The sequence below is a fragment of the Natator depressus genome, chromosome 2 (assembly GCF_965152275.1).
Source record: "Natator depressus isolate rNatDep1 chromosome 2, rNatDep2.hap1, whole genome shotgun sequence".
NCBI classification, from domain to species: Eukaryota; Metazoa; Chordata; order Testudines; family Cheloniidae; genus Natator; species Natator depressus.
The window spans coordinates 56,555,834-56,572,143 of record NC_134235.1 but is presented as its reverse complement, the minus strand read 5'-3'; the positions used below and the strand labels follow the sequence as shown (position 1 = coordinate 56,572,143).

The following is a 16,310-nucleotide window of genomic DNA, read 5'->3' as shown; positions in this document are numbered from 1 at the left end:
CACTGTACTTTACATGAATTCTAGCCTACTGAAAGGTACAGTACATTTGAAATGATCTTATTTATCTAATTTTATTATGATTGAATTGGAAAGAACACAATATTCTTTGAGGCTAATGTTGTGTGAGAACATTGGAATTTGTTTTAGATCAATAAAACATTTTGCAATCTGCAAGTGAAGAAAGGAAATGGTGAATACATCATGGCCACTTGTACCCTGGCCAAATCCCTCCTTAAAAATGCTTTTTCTGCAACTCTGTTTACATTTCAGGATGTGGTCACAAGTGATGAAGGATGAGTTTGCTTAGATACATGCACATCCACACACACTGTACCCTCTCAAAGTATCTGAAGTGCAGGCCCACCTTGATTATCACTACAAAAGGTTTCTTCCCCCCCCCCCCGCTCTCCTGCTGGTAATAGCTCACCTTACCTGATCACTCTTGTTACAGTGTGTATGGTAACACCCATTGTTTCAAGTTCTCTGTGTATATAAATCTCCCCACTGTATTTTCCACTGAATGCATCAGATGAAGTGAACTGTAGCTCACGAAAGCTTATGCTCAAATAAATTTGTTAGTCTCTAAGGTGCCACAAGTCCTCCTTTTCTTTTTAAGTTCATAACATCTATCTATACCTAATAACTGATTAAAATATTTATTATATAAACTATAAGAACTTCCACTGGCAAATTAATGCTCAAGTTTCAGCCCAATGTGCTTTAAAACTGCTGAGTTACAACCCCTGGAAAAGAGGGTTTACAATGAAAAAAATCGTACCTTTAGCTCCAACAATACCAATGTACAATATTTTGATAGTTAAAAAACAGAACTTACATTTAGAGTGGTAAGCGGTTCATAGACAATTTCTTCATCTGCCTTTACTTTTTTGTTAAGTATTAGTGGACACTGGAGATACCTGAAGTTATATTCAATCTGTACAGTAAATACACATATTAGTGTGTGTTTATGACAATATTGATGTAGCAGTTCAGTCTTGGTACATCAAAGCAAACAAAACAAAAAATAAATTAAATATTCTTCAGAAAAAATATGACAGTTGTGGCAGAATAACTATCAACATGGACACTTTGTACTTATCAATCACTCAGTAAAACTATGCAATCTATACGACCAGCTATGATTATTATGGATTTTCATCACTATCAGTAAAATAAATGGGATCTTAAAATACTCTTAAAGAGTATTTCCCCTAAAATATTATAATTTTAAATAATTGTTCTAGATTTTTATTTTATTTTAGCATTGACTACAAGGTAAACGTTATATAGGTAATATAAGAAAGAAACCTGATAGTATTATATTAATTTTCCAAATGATCTCTTAATGTTGTGGACACAATCCAATGAAAATCTACATGAGATGTTTTAATATAAATCCAAAATTAGCACAATTGTAAAAGCAACAAAGACTTAAAAATATATCCTGCTTCCTTGGATATCTGTAAGGTGACTGTCTGTTCTTTTAGATTTTGGAAGTGATAATAAGATGTGCCAATTTATATTCAGAAGCCATTTTCAGGTTTGGAATAAGCACATCCTTGTTAAAATAACAACCTCGTTTACAGGGGACGTGAAGGCATTTATAAAAATTAATGTCTAACAAATGGAAGAAAGGGGAAGTTGATAGTAATTAATATAAATCAGAAGTTATTAATGTATAAAATTGATATGGGAAGCCAAAGGACGTAAGAAGAAAGCTATGGCCTGCAGAGTTTTTTAAAATATAGTAGGAACAAAAAGAATCCTGACAATTGCATTGGTCCATTACAAGATGGAAATGGTAGAATTATCAACAACAACAGAGAAAAGGCAGAAGTGTTCAATAAACATTTCTGTTCTGTCTTTGGGGAAAAAACAGATGATATAGTCTCATAATATGGTGATAACACTCCTTCCATTCCATTAGTATCTCTGAAGGATGTTAAACAGCAGCTATTAAGGTTAGACATTTTAAAATCAGCAGGTCCAGATAACTTGCATCCAAGACTTTTAAAAGAGTTTGCTGAGGAGCTCGCTGGATCATCAATACCGATTTTCAATCAGTCTTGGAGCTCTGGAAAAGTTCCGGAAGACTGGAAGAACGCGAATGTTGTTGTGCCAATATTTAGAAAGGATAAACAGGATTACTCTGTTAATTATAGGCCTTACATCAATCCCAAGCAAGATAACTGAGTGGCTGATAAGGGACTCAAGTAACAAAGAATTAAAGGACGGTATAGTAATTAATGCATATCAACATGAGTTTATGGAAAATAGATCCTATCAAACTAACTTGATATATTTTTTGATGAGATTACAAGTTTGGTTGATAAAGGTAATATTGTTGACGTAATCTATTTACCTTAGCCTTCTCTAAGGCGTTGCACTTGGTATCATATGGCATGCTGATTAAAAACTAGAATGATATAAAATTAATATGGCACACATTGAATGGATTAAAAACTGACTAACTGCTATATCTCAAAATGTAATTGTAAATGGGGAATCATCACAGAGCGGGTGTTTTTCTAGTGGTGTTCTGGAGGGATCAGTTCTTGGCCCTATGCTATTAAACATTTTTTTATCAATGATGTGGAAGAAAACATAAAATCATCACTGAGACAGTATGTCAATGAAACAAAAATTGGGAGAGTGGTACATAATGAAGACGAGAAGTCACTGATTCAGGGTGATCTGGGTACCTTGGTAAAAGGAGTGCAAGCAAACAATACATGTTTTAATATGGCTAAATGGAAATGTATATGTATCAGAACAAAGAATGGAAGTCATGCTTATAGGATGGAGGGGTCTATCCTGGGAAACAGTGATTCTGAAAAAGATTTGAGGGTCATGGTGGATAATCAGCTGAACATAAGCTTTCTGTGGCCAAAAGAGCTAATGTAATCCTAGGATGCATAGACAGGGGGATCTCAAGTAATAGTAGAGAGATTATTTTATCTTTGTATTTGGCACTGGTGTGACTGCTGCTGGAATACTGTGTCCAGTTGTGGTGCCCACAATTCAAAGAAAGATGTTAATAAATTGGAGAGGTTTCAGGAAGAGTCACAGAATAATTAGACGATTAGAAAACATGCCCTATAGCAAGACTCAAAAAGCTCAATCTATTGACCTCAAAAGAGAAGTTTAAGGGGTGACTTGCTTAGTCTATAAGTCATGGGGAACAAATATTTGATAATGGACTCATCAATCTAGCAGAGAAAGGTTTAACATGATCCAATGACTGGAAGTAGCAGCTAGACAAATTCAGATTGGAAATATGGTGTAATTTTTAACAGTGAGAGTAATTAACCATGGGAACAATTTACCAAGGGTCATGATGGATTTTCCATCACTGACAATTTTAAAATCAAGACAGGATGTTCTTCTAAAAGATCTGCTCTAGGAATTATTTTGAGGAAGTTCTGTGGCCTGTGTTATACAGGACATCATACTAGATGATCATAATGATCCCTTCAGGCCTTGGAATCTATATGCAACTTTATGAACACTGAAGACAGCTGCACCACTTAAACCAGGTCTGTGTTTGACTCAAAAAATGAACATTTCGCCTGTTCTCATGGTTAAGAAATTAGCATATATTCTGGAAAATTTATAACCTTTGATTCCAGATTCATTTCAAGAGGTATTTTAGCAAAGTTGAAGACCTATAAATTGCTAAAGTTTAAATTATAGTTATAACAATTTCTAAACATGAAAATCACAGCAACTGACCTTCAAAACAGTTTGCAGGACAAAGAGGAAAATAAGACAACCTACCTGGAAGCATATATTTACATTATGTGTATGTTATCTATCTGTATGTGTATATATCATTTTGTGTGTGTGTGTGTGTATGGGTGTACACACACACACACACAAAATTATATACACAATTATATATACACAGACACAATTATATACATCCACTGAACTGCTAAGCCAATTGTGAATGTGTCCATTTCAATCTTAACTACTATAAAAAAAATGATCAAGGGTATGGAACACATTCCATACAAGGAGAGACTAAAAAGATTAGGGCTATTCAGCTTAAAAAAAAGAGAGAGATGACTAAGGGGGATCTGATAGAGGTCTATAAAATCATGAATGGTGTGGAAAAAATGAATAGAGAAGTGTTATTCACCCATTATCCAATATAAAAACGAGGAGTCACCAAATGAATTTAATAAACCTCAGGCTTAATACAAACAAGAAGAAGTATTTTTTTCACACAATGCACAACTAACCGTGGAACTCGTTTCCATGGGATGCTGTGGTGGCCAAAAGTATACTATATTCAAAAAAGAACTGGATGAGTTCATGGAGGATAGGTCCATCAATGGCTATTAGTCAAGATGGTTAGGAATGCAACCCCATGCTTGGGGCAACTCTAAACCTCTGAAAGAAGACTGGGTGGATCACTCCACAATCACTCTATTCTGTCCACTCCCAGTGAAGCTTTGACAACTACTAAGCAAATGGATCACAGTCTGTCTCGGTATGGCAGCTATTGTATTCTTATGTTCTAATCTCATGCAGAAGGTGAAAAGGGGATATTAGGGACATCTCTTGGTACAAGATATTTCTTCCCTTGTCAATATATAAAGTTGTCAGCATCATTTCCATAAATATTTCACCAACTGGCCCATATACTCAATAGATGACTATAGTATCAGGTTTGAAAGGGCCTTCAGTTCAAGGAACTACATAATATGAATAGTGTAGCCTTTTGTGGGTTCCTGATTAAGTAGAATGGCTTTAGCAGTGCTCTCCTCCAAAAGCGAAGTGTGGAGCTGTCTCCTCCCCTTGTCTCCAGACAGATGTGTAGATTTTAAGTATATTCTTCTATTGCCTTTAAATGGCAATTCTGATTTCATTAATCCTCTTTCTTTTTCTTCTTATCCCAGTTTGGCTCATGTTACTGAACCATCTGGGGAGGAACATGCATCAACACTTTAAGTATGACATCAACACAACTTGTGCTGAAGTTGCTGGAGTCAAGGATGCTGACTGTACTGAAGCATATTATGAAATTGTGTGATGACAGCTTCAAAGGTTAGAGAACAAACAGGGATGTTAAATACACACTTCATGATTTTAGCACCAAAACCATCTAAGGTCTAACCCTGCAATTCTTGAAGTCAATGGAAATTTTGCCATTAGGTTTAATTGGAGGACACTGAATCAGTTTGGTAGGGCGAAGTACTGGGAAACTGTTTTCACCAGTTGATACACGTATACAGATTGACAGAGGTGAAGTCAAGTGATAACAAGTATTCACCAGGCTAGTCAACATGTTTGGCTGTGGCTTAGATACTGGAGTACTAAGAAAGACACTGAGGACTTGAAAGATCAGAGTTCTCAAGGAGTTTGAAACAGACATCAAAAGCACCCAAGGTATCTGTGGTAGCAAAAGATCACCACAGTGTAGCCTTAACTTGAGCTTTGTAGGACACTCATTTTCAGTTGAGTTCTCCTGGGAAAGGATTTTTTAACACCTACTCCTTTGAAGCCAAAGTGGGTCCTCCCATCTTGTATTTACAATAGATGAAGGAACTATTTATGGTGTGGTAGTGTTTCTGTAAAGTCTGTCTCAGCTGACCTATGCAAAAGCAGGTAGTAAAAGGAACACCATTACAGACTGCAATGAAAACGGGACTGATAATGACTGCACTGCATCTTAAGATGGGGGGGCTGTTGTCTGGCTTGCTGGGGGAAGGAGTATACCTCTTTAAGAGGCAGAGAAGCACTAATGCTGGTGCAGCCGAAGAGCAGCTCAATGTGGGGACACTGAATCATCCCTCCAGGTGACCAGACCCAGAAGGAAGGGGAAAGTATATAGAGTAAGTCAGGTGAGGAAAACCCTCTCTCACCTGGACCAAGGCAAGGTGGGGGATTTTTTGTCTTCCTCGCAGCAGGTTCAGTGGGGCATAGGTAGGGCAAGCAGGAACAGGAGTTAGGCTATGATGTCACAACTCATGTAAGCATGGGACAGATGTCCTGTGCAAGTACTCCACAGGAAAGGGATAGAGTGATCAGATAAATGGATTGGTAAAGGAAGCGTTTGTTAAACGAGTGGAAACAGGGGGGTTTGGGGCTGCCATAACTAGAACAGCAGGGAGCTATCCCCTCTCCCTTAGAGCCCATCTTAACCCTAATTCGAGGGCGGGGGGATGGTAAGGACCCAGCAGTGGATTGGCTGGGAACCAAGATGGAAAAGGGATAAGGCTAATGGAAGCCCCCTGGGTAAATAGTGAAATGATCATGGATTTACCTGCACTGTACACTGTTATCTGCCAGGTACTCCCAGACAGTTGCAGTCTAATTAAACCATATCCAGTGTCTCCTGTCCTTCATCTGGTATAACTGGATAATTAGAGGCAGTTGGTACCACTGAACTGCATGACCAGGTAAATTCATGCTACCAATTGATGAGGTGATTTAAATGATTTATTCTAAACTAAAGGGATTCTTGCCAATCACACACTGGGAGCACAGACCCACCAGTTTACTCAGCTTACCTTTGGTGAATTTCAGTTGCACAATGATCCAGATATAAACTATCTAAAACATGTTAAAAAGGGATTAAACTTTACAGAGTAAGCAAGTTTAAGCAGATATAAACTACACTGATGATTTGCCAAAGTTCAAAAAGTGCCAAGTTCACTCAATTTACTACGATCCAAATTTCTAACAAACGATTTATCACTACTAATATATTGCAGGTACATTATGACATATCTTACTGTAATAAGAGTTTTAATAATTAAAAGGTACTAGTTTTAATTACTTTTTTTCTTCCACTTACACAGAAGTCTTGACCTGTCTTTTCCTCTGAAGACTCAATCATACAGTTGTCCAAAACCAACTTTCAGGGTAGAAAGAAAAACAATTAATTTGCATAAATTAATTATGATGATTGCTGAAAATTAGGACTGTTCAGAAAAAAAGGAAGACTTCCATACTTTAGAAAAAAAAGTTTCCATGGTCTTCAACAATACAGCAGCCCTTCTAACAAAAATAATGATTCAATCCACATTTACAGCATACACAGAGATGTGCACAACTTATACTTGTACATATATGTTAACAAACGAGAAATTTTACCTTGTTTACAGGTAAACTTACATTGGATGTATGACAATTTGCACTTGCATGTGCCAAGTCTTTATAAATACTCACACTTGCAGATTTACTTGAAAATTTCACAGAATTTTTAGAATGAAGTAAATTCTTAATGTGTAGTCTAAACAATCTTACCTTTAACGATTCAGGTACATATTCAACCATTTCCAACAAAGGACACTTATTGGCAGTAGAAGAGTGAGAAAATGTTGTCACAGCTTCTTCCCATCTGCAACAATAAGTTGAAATAGTGGAGAATGAATTCCATGCTTCTCAGCAAAGGATAAGAAGTTAAACATCAACTTTATAATGAAAGAAAAAATGGATTATGTTATTTTGAAATCTAATCGTTTTTAGACCGGATGAGCTATTATTTCAGAAATTATTCTGCAAATTGCAATGTATAACAAATTTATATGCCATGAAGTGAAAAACAGCAGTTGAGGCCAATGTTTAATCCGGTTTTCAGATAAGCAGTGATGTTTTGCAAATCACAGGATATACTGAGCTCTTCTTAAAAGCTTGGACTCATTATGAGCCCTACACTGATACCGGAAGTCTGTATCTTGGGCTCACAAAATTCTGAAGGTAATAAAAAAATACTGGGTGTCATCCTGCTCCTCTTAGCATGATTGGTGGTCACTCATGGTACATTTCCATCGGTCCTGAAATGGGCCCATCAGGCTCAGCAAACTGATGGCATATAGAACACGTCCCATCTAAACTTCAACAAAACTCTCATAAGAGCATAAGAATGAACAGAAGAAGATAAGAACAGACACACTGCGTGAGACCAAAGGTCCTTCTAGCCCAGGATTCTGTCTTCCGACAGTGGCCAATGCCAGGTGCCCCAGAGGGAATGAACAGAGCAGGTAATCATCAAGTGATCTATCCCCTGTTGCCCATTCCCAGCTTCTGGCAAACAGAGGCTGCCATATGGAAGCCATTCCAAACCCCTAATCATTTTTTAACCTTTTCTGAACCTTTTCCAATTCCAATATATTTTTTTGAGATGGGACAACCACATCTGCACACAGTATTGGAGCTAGTTAACAGGGGACTTTTGTGAGGGAGTTCTCTGGATAAAGCCAAAAGAAAAGGTGTACTTGTGGCACCTTAGAGACTAACCAATTTATTTGAGCATGAGCTTTCGTGAGCTACAGCTCACTTCATCGGATGCATACTGTGGAAATTGCAGAAGACATTATATACACAGACACCATGAAACAATACCTCCTCCCACCCCACTCTCCTGCTGGTAATAGCTTATCTAAAGTGATCATCAAGTTGGGCCATTTCCAGCACAAATCCAGGTTTTCTCACCCTCCGCCCCCCCACAGACAAACTCACTCTCTTGCTGGTAATAGCCCATCCAAAGTGACCACTCTCTTCACAATGTGTATGATAATCAAGGTGGGCCATTTCCTGCAGAAATCCAGGTTCTCTCACCCCCTCACCCCCCTCCAAAAACCACACACACAAACTCACTCTCCTGCTGGTAATAGCCTATGCAAAGTGACCACTCTCCTTACAACCTGCATGATAATCAAGGTGGGCCATTTCCAGCACAAATCCAGGTTTTCTCACCCCCCCCCACACACACAAACTCACTCTCCTGCTGGCAATAGCTCATCCAAACTGACCACTCTCCCCACAATGTGCATGACAATCAAGATGGGCCACTTCCAGCATAAATCCAAGTTTAACCAGAATGTCGGGGGTGGGGGGTAGGAAAAAACAAGGGGAAATAGGCTACCTTGCATAATGACTTAGCCACTCCCAGTCTCTATTTAAGCCTAAATTAATAGTATCCAATTTGCAAATGAATTCCAATTCAGCAGTTTCTCGCTGGACTCTGGATTTGAAGTTTTTTTGTTGTAAGATAGCGACCTTCATGTCTCTGATTGCGTGACCAGAGAGATTGAAGTGTTCTCCGACTGGTTTATGAATGTTATAATTCTTGACATCTGATTTGTGTCCATTTATTCTTTTATGTAGAGACTGTCCAGTTTGACCAATGTACATGGCAGAGGGGCATTGCTGGCACATGATGGCATATATCACATTGGTGGATGTGCAGGTGAACGAGCCTCTGATAGTGTGGCTGATGTTATTAGGCCCTGTGATGGTGTCCCCTGAATAGATATGTGGGCACAGTTGGCAACGGGCTTTGTTGCAAGGATAGGTTCCTGGGTTAGCGGTTCTGTTGTGTGGTATGTGGTTGTTGGTGAGTATTCGCATCAGGTTGGGGGGCTGTCTGTAGGCAAGGACTGGCCTGTCTCCCAAGATTTGTGAGAGTGTTGGGTCATCTTTCAGGATAGGTTGTAGATCCTTAATAATGTGTTGGAGGGGTTTTAGTTGGGGGCTGAAGGTGACGGCTAGTGGCGTTCTGTTATTTTCTTTGTTAGGCCTGTCCTGTAGTAGGTGACTTCTTGGAACTCTTCTGGCTCTATCAATCTGTTTCTTCACTTCCGCAGGTGGGTATTGTAGTTGTAAGAATGCTTGATAGAGATCTTGTAGGTGTTTGTCTCTGTCTGAGGGGTTGGAGCAAATGCGGTTGTATCGCAGAGCTTGGCTGTAGACGATGGATCGTGTGCTGTGGTCAGGGTGAAAGCTGGAGGCATGTAGGTAGGAATAGCGGTCAGTAGGTTTCCGGTATAGGGTGGTGTTTATGTGACCATTGTTTATTAGCACTGTAGTGTCCAGGAAGTGGATCTCTTGTGTGGACTGGACCAGGCTGAGGTTGATGGTGGGATGGAAATTGTTGAAATCATGGTGGAATTCCTCAAGGGCTTCTTTTCCATGGGTCCAGATGATGAAGATGTCATCAATATAGCGCAAGTAGAGTAGGGGCGTTAGGGGACGAGAGCTGAGGAAGCGTTGTTCTAAATCAGCCATAAAAATGTTGGCATACTGTGGGGCCATGCGGGTACCCATAGCAGTGCCGCTGATCTGAAGGTATACATTGTCCCCAAATGTAAAATAGTTATGGGTAAGGACAAAGTCACAAAGTTCAGCCACCAGGTTAGCCATGACATTATCGGGGATAGTGTTCTTGACGGCTTGTAGTCCATCTTTGTGTGCTCTGCAATACAACCGCATTTGCTCCAACCCCTCAGACAGAGACAAACACCTACAAGATCTCTATCAAGCATTCTTACAACTACAATACCCACCTGCGGAAGTGAAGAAACAGATTGATAGAGCCAGAAGAGTTCCCAGAAGTCACCTACTACAGGACAGGCCTAACAAAGAAAATAACAGAAAGCCACTAGCCGTCACCTTCAGCCCCCAACTAAAATGACTGCTTCTTGGAGCAGCTAGTCCTGGAACCCACATGAGGCAATTCTTGAATGGCCATACTGGGTCAAACCAATAGTCCATCTAGCCCAGTATCCTGTTGTCTGACAGTGGCCAGTGCCACATATGGACGGAAAGAAAAGAACAAGGAACTTATCTATTGATCCATCCCTTGTCGTCCAGTCCCAGCTTCTGGCAGTCAGAGGTTTAGGGATACCCAGAGCATGGGGTTGTGTCCCTGACCATCTTGGACAATAGCCACTGATGGATCTGTCATCCATGAACTTTTCTAATTCTGTTTTGAACCCAGTTATACCTTTGGCCTTCACAACATCCCCTGGCAACTTGTTCCACAGGTTGACTGTGAATTTTGTGAAGAAGTACGTCCTTATGTTTGTTTTAAACCTATTGCCTATTAATTTCATTGGGTGATCATTAGTTTGCATGTTATGTGATGGGGGAAAATTACACTTTATTCTCTTTCTCCACACCATTCATGATTTTCTAGACATCTATCATATCCCCCTTAGTTGTCTTTTTTGTGTAAGAGCCTTTGGTGAGGGACCTTGCCAAAGGCTTTCTGAAAGTCCAAGTACACTGTATCCACCGAATCACCCTTGTCCACGTTTGTTGACTCTCTCAAAGAATTCTAATAGATTGGTGAGAGATGATTTCCCTTTAGAAAAGCCATGTTGACTCTTTCCCAACAAACCTTTTTCATCTGTGAGTCTGATAATTCTGTTCTTTTCTATAATTTCAACCAATTTGCCTGGTACTGAGATTAGGTTTATTGGCCTGTAATTGCCAGGCTTGTCTCTGGAGTATTTTTCCTAAAAATCAGCGTTACATTAGCTATCCACCAGTCATCTGATACAGAGGCTGATTTAAGTGATAAATTACATACCACAATTAGTAGTTCTGCAAGTTCATTTCTGAGTTCCTTCAGAACTCTTGGGTGCTGGTGACTTGTCACTGTTTAATTTATCAATTTGTTCCAAATCCTTCTCTAATGACACCTCAGTCTGGGATAGTTCCTCAGATTTGTCACCAAAAAAGAATGGCTCAGGTGTGGGATTCTCCCTCACATCCTCTGCAGTGAAGATCAATGCAAAGAATTCATTTAGCTTCTCTGCAACAGCCTTTTCTTCCTTGAGCCTTCCTCATGTACTTAAACATTTGCAACAGTTTTACCCAGCAATTTTAAATTAAATCCCTGGAATTATGTGACTTGTGCTCAGGCTTTGATAAAAATCCTGCATCCTTGTACCATTACAGTATCATATTGTAGTGCAAGAACTACTCATTCTCTTGGTTTCTTGCCATGTTTCTTGTGGTTCTTGAACAATTGCCCTGACATGCAGAGGATTTCCTTCCTATAGCTGGTTATTATTTATTTACCATTTCTTCCCGATTCTCATTATACATATTATATCAATATTAATCTTTTGAATATGGAAAATACATATCTGATCAACCATAGTACATTACATGCTCAGTACTTTAACTGCCAGCGAAGAAAGAGAAGACAATGGACACTAAACACCTGAAACTATTAAAAAGTGTTGTATAGGCAGCTCACCTTTTATTCAGAATGACAGCAGACACTACATCTTTATGCCTCTTGTGTATCGCTTCATGGAAAAAAGAGGCTGATGCTTTGTTCAAGATTATTTTGGCACCATCATCAAGAAGCAGTCTCACTGCTTTCGCGTGCCCTTCTTTTGCAGCAAGATGAAGAGCTGTGTTCTTTTCAGAAAGACAACATACCAAAACATTATTAGGAATCACTATGCTTAAAAGAAATGTACGACCCTTTCCCCCTCCCCTTCCACTCCTCAAGGGCAAGATTCTGCTCTCAATTCATAGAGCCATAGGACTGGAAGAGACCTTTAGAGGTCATCTAGTCCAGTCCCTTGCACTAATGGCAGGACTAAGTACTGACCATCCAAATCACTTCAGTGGTGATATATAAAAAAAAAGAGACTTTTGTTCCAAGTGCTTAATTGTATATGCCTGTACCATTACAGAGAAAACAAACTGCATATAGGAAAGGGCAAAGCATATACAAGGGATACTAATTATTAATATCTCATAGTTTTGCAATTAATAAAAGCAAGATGTTAAAAATAAAACTGTCCTGTTCAACAGATCCACAGAATCTATATTTAGGGTCAGGAAGAGAAGAATCTGAAATTAGTTTCCACCAGTATGGTACTACACATATGTCTGCAGGGAATTATTTGCAAGCAGCTCTCTGGAAGGAGGATTTTGCCTTCAGTGACTTGCACAAAACCAAGGTAAATAGTTGTGACTTTCAAAGCACTAAAAGGCCTTAGAAGCACAAGTCCCATTGCAAGTTAGTGGGCAGGAAGAGACGTGCTTCTAGATATCTTTGGCACTTTTGTGAATCTCCCCAAATATCAAACCATCCAGTCTTCTCTGAGCAATGTACAAATAAGGGACTACACAATGGCTTCTGATTAGCTTCTAGTGGAATCTGAAGTGCTGTTTTTAATCTAACAGGTCCTAAATGCTTTGAGCCCTGACTACCTAAAAGATTGTCTCTCCCCCATTTTGGTAAAACAACAGTTGCTTGAGCTGAACATCCCCTGGTTTCTGAAAGGGGGCTGTTGATGCATCATTTTCTACAAGAGGTCTTCAGCTCTGGAACTAGATTCCTCTCCTGGCCAAAAGATCTTGGTTTTGACAAACTTCAGAGCAAGCTGCAAGCATAGCTACTAGGCTTTGCTGGGGGAGTAGACTGAGAGGTTTGAAGAGGTTTGTTGGTGAGTCATTATTTATGGTGGGTTTCCTTTCATTGTTATGAGCTCTTCATATCGTGAGCTTATTATGTTATTATATTCTGCTATATTGTTATGTGGGTCATGTGGCATAGTTAGTAGAGTCTAAAGTGCTTTGTACTTTACGTTTTGTGTTAATGATGTTGATTTTCTGTTGTTTACAGCTCCTAGAACTTGGATGGGCATTTCACTAATTATAAATAAACCTAAACAATATATGTTAACAAGAACAAAACAGTTAGGGTTTTATAACTGCCAAAAGAAATATATTATCATAAACAGAGTCTCTCATAATCTTCAACAGTGAAACAAGTTTGCTAACAGGGATTATCTGTTTGATTGCAATGAGACAACAGAGTGGAAACAAACAAAAATTATACATATACGTACCCCTTCTTCATCCACTCTGTCTGTAGATTTTACATTAGTATCCAAAATTATTTGCATTGTGCGAGTGTATCCTCCGAAGGCAGCATGGTGCAGGGCTGTCCAGCCTTTATAATCACTTTTGAAACAGTAGATATGATGTTATTCACATATTTTTACAAGTATAACCTACAACCTTGAGCTCATGGGCCTGATTCTCCCCTCCCTCACAATAGTTTCCCCACTGTTGTTCTCCATCAATGTCAATGTCTTTTTGCTGAGTAAAGTACAATAGTCTCCTACTAGCACTACATTCAGGTATGTAATGGTAATCTCAACTGTGTAGAAGTAATTGGGTCTCAAAGGCAGATATGTGATCTTGTGGGATCTTGCCTGTTTCACGGGATTCGCCTCTGAAATGAGTGAAAAACTTACAAGACCCTGGTACTAACACTTAACAGCTGATGCTGCATACAACACTGTAGTACTGTTGAATTGTACATTTAAGGCAACTGACAAACATTAAAAGCACACAATTTTATTTCTATTAAAATTATTTCATGTTAATATTGTGACATCCTATGTGTTAGTGAATTGTCCCGGACTAATAACGCATTATATGAAAAGCCCCCTGAATCAGGTTTATTGTAGAATATACTTAATGACTTAAACAAAAGTGTAATATACATGTTAGTGTACATGTGATAATTCATACCTTAGCTTTAATGCAAACTTGTGTGGACAATCCAGAACAACTTTAAAGGTGAGTACAAAATATAAGTAATAAAGTAGCTCAGTAACTCTAATTATTTTAAAGAAAGAAAACCCATACGCTTACCACAGGAAGAGGGCACCCTTCTTCAGTAGAAATTGGACAACCTTTTCATGACCATTTTGGGCTGCCAAGTGAAGGGGAGTCATTCCCTTCTTATCACCTTCATTCAAAAGCCTTGTGTCATTCATGTCTCTGAGAAGTCGCTGACAGGTGTTGATGCGCCCACAGCTTTAAAAGATTAACGTACACGTTAATACTGAGAAAATCTGGATGGATAAAATGGCATTGATACATTGTGTAGACTGCATCACTTACCTGGCTGCAAAATGCAATGGAGACTTCTTGTCTCTACTTTTAGAATAGACAGAAACATTCAAGTCGAGCAAGCTATTTACAGAGAAGGGCACTCCTTGTCTGCATGCATAATGTAGTGGAGTGCACCCCTCGTTATCTTCTTCCACTACAAGATCTTTAATATGTTTCATCTGTTGGCAAAAGGAAATGGTTGTATACATATTACCAATGTTACTGTGGGTCCTAGTTAGTTAGCAGTAATTTTCTGAAGCTACATTTAAAAAAAAATCTTTATGGAACTTTAAGAAAGGTAAAATTAAAACAACAAAAACAAGAGAGCCTTTTAAAAATATGTATGCTGATTGATGGTTTTCAGTGAATTTACACTTCACAAGAAGAACTCAGCAACTTGCAGTATTGGGCCCTCAAGCTCTCTATTTATCCACAGAACAGGTACATACAGGAAGTACAAGATTCTTTTACACTGCCACACCATGCACCTCAACCACATCAGGGAGGAAAATGAAGGCATGTCAGCCTACATGCCTCCTGAATATTTGGTCTCTCTGTGGGGCCATTAAGAAGGAGGCCAGTGAGGATGTTGGTAATTTTGCAGTGTGGACACCTGCAAAGCCATCAGCAGGTGAAAAAATTTGGTCATAAATTACCTGAGGCTAAATTAGCCCACAGTAGTACAGAGAGGCAGAAACTGAACTCCTGTGCAAGTGGGAGCAGCTGCACTACAGCGGAGATTCAATCTCAGGAGGTGGGAGACAGCATTTGCCAACACCCTCCTCTGGGGAATTCAAATGGAAGTGAGGACCTTTACAGAAGACGTGTCAAACTTATTCAGAGGAATGGAATAAATTCTGTTTAACTGTGTTCCATGGGCTGGGGTATAAATTTAGGAGTATATATTCCCCACAGTATACAGTGGAATGCCCACTGATGTCAGTAGATTTGCACAGAGAGCAATAGGAGAATAGAGCCTTTAGGTAGTAATGAAACATTTAGTTATTTATTCAATGCCTCATTGTCACATTCACTACTCAGTGAGGGAATATGCTTCCCTTGAGGCATCACTATTTCTGCTTTGTGTTTCTCTTCCTTCCCCGTCCTTTCTCTTTCCCTCCTCTAATTTTGAGAGTTTCCTCTTTTCTCTGCATTTCCCTTCCTGCGGCAACTTCCAATTCCCAGTCCAGTGTACTTCACTCCCAGCTCCTAACCCCATTCCATCCACTGAAATAATCAGTGATTAAATAATTTTAAAAGTTGACAATGTGACATGCAAGTATCATCATTGTTCTTTAAAGTTGATTCTCCAATCAAATTAATATGGGGAGTTCACACCTCTGACTCATTGTTTCAAGCTGTCTGCACATTCAGGCAGATATAACTGCAGCAGTTATTCTCGGCTAACATCTGAAAAGTTATCTCTGCAGCTATGAGGGCTAGAAACTTATTACATTTTCTTTAAATGAAAGCTTAGATTCCAGAGAATCTGAATATTTCATGTTGCCTATATAAATACATCAAACAGGCCAAATGCAGAATTATGTTTGATACTCCTGTTTTAAAATATGGCTGGGGATTTACTGAAATCCAGGCAATGGAGACTTCCTTAAGAATTTGCTGCAGCATATCCCAGGATT

General features: G+C 39.0%; 1 protein-coding gene across 1 annotated transcript in view; it reads right to left on the bottom strand.

The window, feature by feature from the left end:
- The window catches only part of TRPA1 (transient receptor potential cation channel subfamily A member 1), a 60,446-nt gene that overhangs the window by 16,967 nt on the left and 27,169 nt on the right, over positions 1-16,310 (bottom strand). Inside the window, exons 11-17 of the mRNA XM_074943052.1 lie at positions 14,680-14,849; positions 14,428-14,592; positions 13,614-13,728; positions 12,002-12,168; positions 7,258-7,351; positions 6,806-6,865; positions 836-934 (exon numbers count right to left, since the gene is read on the bottom strand). Of these exons, the coding sequence (XP_074799153.1) occupies positions 836-934; positions 6,806-6,865; positions 7,258-7,351; positions 12,002-12,168; positions 13,614-13,728; positions 14,428-14,592; positions 14,680-14,849 (870 nt within the window). The remainder of the gene's footprint in view (positions 1-835; positions 935-6,805; positions 6,866-7,257; positions 7,352-12,001; positions 12,169-13,613; positions 13,729-14,427; positions 14,593-14,679; positions 14,850-16,310) is intronic.